At 33.8% G+C, this 7,741-nt stretch overlaps 1 protein-coding gene across 1 annotated transcript; it reads left to right on the plus strand.

Annotated features, from left to right (window-relative positions):
- Positions 1 to 1,960: 1,960 nt before the first annotated feature.
- On the plus strand, positions 1,961 to 7,032 carry LOC102601271 (uncharacterized). The gene is made up of 5 exons (XM_006350271.2): positions 1,961 to 2,804; positions 3,843 to 4,310; positions 4,961 to 5,338; positions 5,451 to 5,518; positions 6,585 to 7,032. The coding sequence occupies exons 1-5, from the start codon at positions 2,181 to 2,183 to the stop codon at positions 6,787 to 6,789; spliced, it is 1,743 nt and encodes a 580-aa protein (XP_006350333.1). The 5' UTR covers positions 1,961 to 2,180; the 3' UTR covers positions 6,790 to 7,032.
- The last annotated feature ends 709 nt before the right edge of the window (positions 7,033 to 7,741 follow it).

Consider the following 7,741-nt stretch of genomic DNA (forward strand, 5'->3'; position numbering starts at 1 on the left):
TCTTGAAGTGAATCTATCGTAAAAATACTATAAATCATGATAATTGACAATATAAAATATGTTTTGAAAAAAATACAAAAAATTCCACTGATTCTTGAAGTGAATCTATCGTAAAAATACTATAAATCATGATAATTGACAATATAAAATATGTTTTGAAAAAAATACAAAAAATTCCACTGATTCTTGAAGTGAATCTATCGTAAAAATACTATAAATCATGATAATTGACAACATAAAATATTTCAAAAATGTTGTATGTGGGTAGGTTTATTATGCCTTAAATAGCGTCAAAGAAAGTACAGGTTTGTGATAAAAAACTTATTCTTTTATCCACGTAAACAATCGCTTCAAAAACTCGATTATTAGCCCCAAAACATACCATTTATATTATGCACGAGCACCATTATCTAGTGTGTATATATATATATATTATATATATACACGCACGTGGTTACAACACAACTAGAAGAGGATTACGAATTCAGAGAAGACAAGAGAAAACAAAGAAGACAAATACTCTGACCACATACAGTCCACCATCATAATACCTTTTTAAAATTTGCTTTTAACACACCAAATAAGGACTGTCAAATTTCTAAAACTTATTTGAATTAAAAAATATTCAATTTATAAACTCACCCGAAATAAGATTTTGTAAAACATATTATTTTCAGTTAACAAATAATGACATGAATGAACAATTTTTCAAACAAAAATAACATAAATGAGCTAAATTTTTAACAAATGACAAAAAATGAGTATTTTCTCAAAGTTCAATATCATATTAGAATATATATAAAATCCATATCCTTATTAAATTTTTTAGCATAATTAATTATCTGTTTAACCATGAGAGTTTTTTTTTAAAAAAAAATCTTTTCTAACGTTTTAAAAAAGGGAAAAAAACTTACGTATGCCATCAATTTTTTAAAAAAGAATCATTATATTATCAGTTAAAAGATTGGTTCATTTATATTATTTTGGTTTTAGAGAAAGGCATATTCATTAGGGATGTGCAAAAATTGAACCCACCGATAAATTGAAACGAAAAGAATGTTATTGGTTTATTGTTATTGGCTTATTGGGTTAATGATTTTTAATTGTTTTATCAAAAAAAATTATTGGGATATTGGTTGGGTATTGATTTTTAATATTGGGTTATTGGGTAAACTGATAACTCATTAAGACTATAGTAATTTACTATTTTTACCTATATACATAAATATTAAATATTAATTTCAATATCTTACTAGTTATGACTTTGTCATTTAGCCTTCAATTCATACTTTGCCTTGACTTCCAGTTCACAACTTTACATTATTCAAATAGTCAAAACCTAAAGTAAGAACCATATTCCTCTTAATTTTTCTTTTGTGTGATATATGTATAGTTCTTTTCATGTTTGTTATTATTGTATGAGCATTTGTAAAGTTACATTATTATCTTGTCGCGTCAAAGTTATTAGAGAAGTCATATATTTATTTGATAAGCATTTTCTTATTGGTTAAACCGAAAATCGAACCGTTAAGGACTAAAACTAATAAATCAATTAAAAGTATCTTATTATTTTGGTTATTAATTTAACATATTTAAAAACCAAAAATCGAACAGATAATACATAAAATCGAATCAAATCGACCGATACTGTCTCGAAGTCTCCGATAGAAAGAATGATTGATTGCTTGAATGTCGGGCGACTATTTGGATCCTAACGCCTTAGAGGATCCTGTAGTAATGATGCACACCCCTAATATTCATACCATTATTTGTTAGCGAATGACATAAATGAATCGCGAAATGCGATGATAGATTTGAGTTCTTTTCTTTTTAAAAATTAATTTAATCAATAATATAATCAAATCATAATTGATTACATAATGATTTTGCAAAATAATGATGATTTTTTTTTGAAATAAAAAGAAAATCCAAATATTTTGGTGTTTGCCTTTTTTTTGTTTCTTCCCCAAAGCCAAACACAACACAAAAACCCTTCTTATTCCCGCTTTGTGTTTCTCTCTGTAATATCTGTCTCTATCTTCACTGCTATCTATGTCGAGGTAGATAAAGTATAAGCAAATCCTTACTAGGGTTTAGTTTTACTAGGGTTTATCACTCTCTTCTTTACTGTATGAAACTTTGAGACAGCATAAGGTGACTCTGTGAAATGCGCCAAAGGTATGCAGAAACTGTTAAGCAGAAACCCATCGTTACCGCCTCCAGTTCTATCCCTTAATCCCCTTCTTTCTTTACCTCTTTCTCATCCCATAGGGTTTTACAAACACCCACTTGCTCCCAGTCCTAGAATGACTTCTGCCGCCCTCCACCGGCTTCACCATCCCACTTTCGGTAAACCCTTTTCGGGTTTCCGGAATTTGTCTACGGATTCTTCTGGAAAGGCAGTTGTTCCTCGTAGTGGTAATAATTGCCGTATTTGTAGATGCTCTCTTGATACTGCGACAGTGAGGGCTTGGGTTGTTTTGAAGCAGAGTAGAACTAGTGCTGCCTGGTTCGGCACTCTGGCTTCGGCTTCTGGGTCAGAGAAGGGTGTTCCAGTGACTTCTGCTGAGGAGGTGGAGGATTTCGAAAGTGGGGTTGAGGATAAAGAGGAGAATGTGAGTGCCTCGGAGGAGAAGCCCGGGTTGCATAGGAGGCAGAGGAGTGGTGGTGGTGGTGGGGAAGGAGGGGTTATGGCTAGTCCAGATTTGCTAACAATACCGGGTGTTGGGCCTAGGAATTTGAGGAAGCTGGTGCAGAAGGGTTTTATGGGTGTTGATCAACTCAAACAGCTCTACAGAGATAAGGTATAATGATAAACAATTAAGTTTTGTGGTTCCCTGAAGTATATAGTTTTGAAATGTTAAAAAGTGAAAATTCATTAATGAAAGAAAAATGTTCTTTTTAGTCTGGCTATAGACTTTGTATTTAGGATTAAGTTTGTGGGGTGTAGGTACCCCACTTACGAGAAAGAACAAGTAGTTAACCAGTAAGTAGTTAATCAAACACAAGTAACAAGTTTGTCGGCCTTCCTCCGATGCCTTCTTCTTCATTTCATTATTTTGTTGTGTTCTGTTCATAGGTCCCTGTGGGATTGTTTCTGTAGGTCTGTTTTGTTTCCATAAAGAAGTCAATTTCTGGTGTTTGGTTATTAGATATAATTTTTAGGGAAAATATTTTCCATCAAATGGAAAAACCAGTTTTGATGAAAAAAATACTCCATCTATCACCTTGTAATGGTTATTATATGCCACTTTATTTATACCAAATCAAACATGGGTAAATGATTTTCTCCCGAAAATATTTACTGGAAAACATTTTCCTCCATACCTAAGAAGGCACCCTATAATTTTAGAGGGTCTACAGAAAGTAGTATTGAAATGACTAGACCTTGAATAAAGCGGACTAACTAAATTACAAAGGATTAATTTAACCAAGCGTTGTAGCTGAATAACTGCATGGCATAGAAACCTCCATGGCGAAATGGATGGACAACTCTGTTACAAGTGTTAGAGGATGAGTGTGAACTCTTGAGTTGTAGATTTTTGGTCATGACTTATCATTTTTTATGCATGGCATATATAGCTCTGTTTTTTTGATATGTTAGGATTTTCTAGGGCTGCATGTTCTGTTGTGAATCCAATTAATTGTTTAACTTGACCAATTTGGATAGCCAACATAGTAATTGGTATCTCTGTTTTGCAGTTATTATTGAGTTGAACAGGGTGAAGTACTTAGCTTAAAAGAATATGTTTGGGTAATGTCAAGGAAATTGTGCAGCTTATTTGACCTGTAAACTTGATATACTTTGTTATAGTAAATGCATTATTTTGGCTTCTTTGCAGTTTTTTGGAAAATCCAACGAGAAGATGGTTGAGTTCTTACAAAGCTCAGTTGGAATCATTCACAGAAACCATGCTGAGAGTATCACCTCGTATATCAGAAAGAGCGTGGATGAAGAGTTGAAGGAGAATAACTCAGATTCCAATGTAAAGTCAGCACAAAAGAAACGACTTACTTTCTGTGTTGAGGGAAATATTAGTGTTGGAAAAACAACCTTTCTGCAGAGAATAGCTAATGAGACACTTGAATTGCAAGATCTTGTTGAAATAGTTCCCGAACCCATTGCCAAGTGGCAGGATATTGGGCCAGATCACTTTAACATATTAGATGCATTCTATGCGGAACCACAAAGATATGCTTACACATTTCAGAACTATGTTTTTGTAACGAGAGTTATGCAGGAGAGAGAATCATCTGGTGGTATCAGGCCCCTCAGGTTGATGGAGAGAAGTGTGTTCAGTGACAGGATGGTAAATTTCTCACCTTGTACAAGCTTGTAAAGATAATCATTGATCGCGTCTTCTTTCTTGATCTTTGATTGTGTAGCATTCCCTTAACTCCTAAAATAATACATGTTTATGCCATTACATTTCTGCAATGTTCCACACACACACACACACACACATATATATATATTCTGATTAACCTTTAAAGAAAGTGCACAGTACACTAAAATGTTCCATATTACATTTCAGAACACGACAATCAAACCATCTAATATTTGATGTACATTTGAACATCAATTCCTTTTGATTTCAAAAGATGAGATTTACATATCTAGAAGCTACATTAAAGTACTGTAAGTCGTCCTTATTTTAAAAAAATCTACGTCGTACATAAAATATTAAAAAGATATTGAAACAATCAAAGTCAGAAAAACTGTGTTGATACCTGAATAGTAACGTTAAATAAAATGGGTGAGGAGAGTATCTGACCACTACCTGGTTTATGTGCTATGCTTCAAACAATCCACTGAGAGTTGATTTTTGTACTATACACAACATACTATACCTAGCGGACCTTAACTAGTTTGAGATTGAGTAGCTGTATGCAATGTAGTATACCTGGTTATTAATACCATGACAAGGCTACTATATGATGCATAATGTTTTTCATGAAGGTCTTTGTGAGAGCTGTTCATGAAGCAAACTGGATGAATGAGATGGAGATCAGCATTTATGACTCATGGTTTGACCCGGTTGTTTCAACTTTGCCTGGACTGATTCCCGATGGTTTTATTTATCTTAGAGCAAGCCCTGATACATGTCACAAGAGAATGATGTTGCGTAAGAGAACAGAGGAAGGTGGAGTTTCCTTGGAATATCTGCGAGGGTTGCATGAGAAGCATGAAAGCTGGCTTTTCCCATTTGAAAGTGGAAATCATGGGGTATTGTCTGTCAGCGAGCTACCCCTAAACTTTGACAAATCTGTACCCCCAGAAATAAGGGATCGTGTTTTTTATCTGGAGGGCAATCACATGCACCCAAGTATTCAAAAGGTACTTTCTATGAATGTAACTTCCGCTTATGGACATTTTTTTCCTTGATAAAGCAGTTCCTAGATAATCGTGTTACAGTCAACATTGTGTCTAACTATCTATTATAATGCAGGTTCCTGCGTTGGTTCTTGACTGCGAGCCTAACATTGACTTTAACAAAGATATTGAAGCAAAGAGGCAGTATGTCAACTTTTCCTTATTTACTAATATTATTTTTTATCTAATTTCTCTTTCACTTAATATATACCCACTGGAGGATATCATCTACTTGTTACAAATCTTTAAAACCAAGGATATCTTCTTCTTTTTTGCAGTTTTATTTAGTACTTCTGTTGAGGCAAACCAACTTTCTTTTTAGCAGCTGCCCTTTGCTGCTTATATAACTTATGTTAGTGCTGATCATTTTATCTGTCTTCACACCTTTGTAGCTGTTAAATATTGTCTTAATGTCTTTAGGTGTTACCTAGATTAATGGTTATCCTAGCTGTGGATTGAGTGTTGGTTCCAGTAAATGTCCGAAACAGTTAATTGTCTAATAAGCCATATAGGTCAAGTAGATATTTCTGAAGTATGGATGATAGGTATTTCAATTAATTGACAGTTCCAGTAATTTGTAGGGTTACTTCTAACAGGGAACTTGATATGGACCAAAAATAGGCATGATAGGCTTGAGGAAGTGAGAAATGAAGATCTGACAGTGCAAGAGAGCTGGTCTTTCTTTCCCTGAGATGCAGGCTAAAGAGATCCTTTCTTCCTTTGGGGTGGGGACGGGTGGGGGTTACAGAACCTTGATTGATTAAATTCATGTTACAGTCTTACACACACAATAGGATCTTGCAGCTGTTAACACTTGATCACTAAAAAGAGGATGAAAGAAAAAGTATCTCCCATTATCTAATACTGCCCCCCCCAAAAAAGGATCTATATCCCTCAAAATGAGTTCTCCTTCATAATATTTGGGATCTATTATTCTACACATCATAACAGGTAATCGTTGTTTTCTGATGTCTTTAGTCCATAATGATCAAAGAGGATTATAGACAACGGAATTTCCTTCATATGCAATTCTGTGCTGAAGCACTTGTTAAACGTGAATTGTAGAGTCACTTTTTGAAGCTCATAAAATCCTTTTACTAGGTGACTTTAACATTTATCTTTAGTAAGTTTGATGTGTATCAGGAATGTCCTGTCATTTGTGCTTTGTTTCTGTACAATATGTTTCATTTGATTGTCCTCCTATTTGAAGGTATGCTCGTCAAGTTGCTGATTTTTTTGAATTCGTAAAAAAGAAGAAAGAAGTCACGCCAGGAGCTGGAGAAGAACAGCCTAAGGGCAATCAAGCACCAGTGTTGCTGCCTCAAAATGGAGGTCTGTGGGTACCTGGTGGCAAGTTCTCGGAATCGGCACTGAACTTGGATTTCAGACGAAATATGTCATTCATGTCTCACTAGTGCATGTTGCTAATCCTTGCCATACCCATAACTTTTTGGAAGCAATGTGTTTTATTTTCTCCATGTAAAAATGTGTTTTGACAACTCAAAGCTTTTAATCTGCAGTGGTGTAGGAGTAGGTTGTATGTGGATGTTGGTAGGATGTTGATTAGTGAAAGCTTTGTTTTCATTTGATGGCAGTGGCCAGTGGAGTTCCTTCTTTGTGATTTGAATTCATATTCAGACTAGCAGCATGTTTCCTCAGTGCATGTCTATATGTAGCAACGTAAATATGGATTTGAAATTTATTTGGTTTCAATCATTTAAAAGTGGATCTAACATATATAATCTAAAATATGGATAATTCATGGGTATCCATCAACTGTACTCCTCTTAAAAGTATTTAAGGGTTCATTTGGCTAATGTTAAATAGAGTATTAATAATGCTTGAATTAATTATACATAAATTTATTTTTTATGTATTGTTTGTTTGTGTATTTGAAGATAGCATGCATTGCATTGAAATGTTTATTTACAAAGATATCTTCCACAATTAAAATGTAAAAGAAAAAAGAAGGATTAAATGTAAAAAAAGGTTTTGATTTAATTAATTTATAAATATATTTGACTGCTAATCCAGGAGTTTAATCGAGAAATATGTCCTTGACCTCGTAACAAATTAAATTGTATGCTTTCTCAATAAATAGGGAGCATGTCTCATCTTCATCTTGTCCGGTGGGGTGTACCGGATGTATGTCACTGGTCTCGATAATGCATTTTTCCTGAACCAATGTTGTTCAACGACTTCTTAACTGAAGTGTTTGATCGGTTACTTTTATCACCTGTTAATACATTATTCATCCACCTCAACCAATGTTGTTAATACATATTTAATATATACATATGTATATATATTAAATGATTTTTGTTAAACATAAATACATTATTTGAATACAAACTATGAAATTTCATC

This window comes from Solanum tuberosum, unplaced genomic scaffold, assembly GCF_000226075.1.
Source record: "Solanum tuberosum cultivar DM 1-3 516 R44 unplaced genomic scaffold, SolTub_3.0 scf00119, whole genome shotgun sequence".
NCBI lineage: Eukaryota > Viridiplantae > Streptophyta > Magnoliopsida > Solanales > Solanaceae > Solanum > Solanum tuberosum.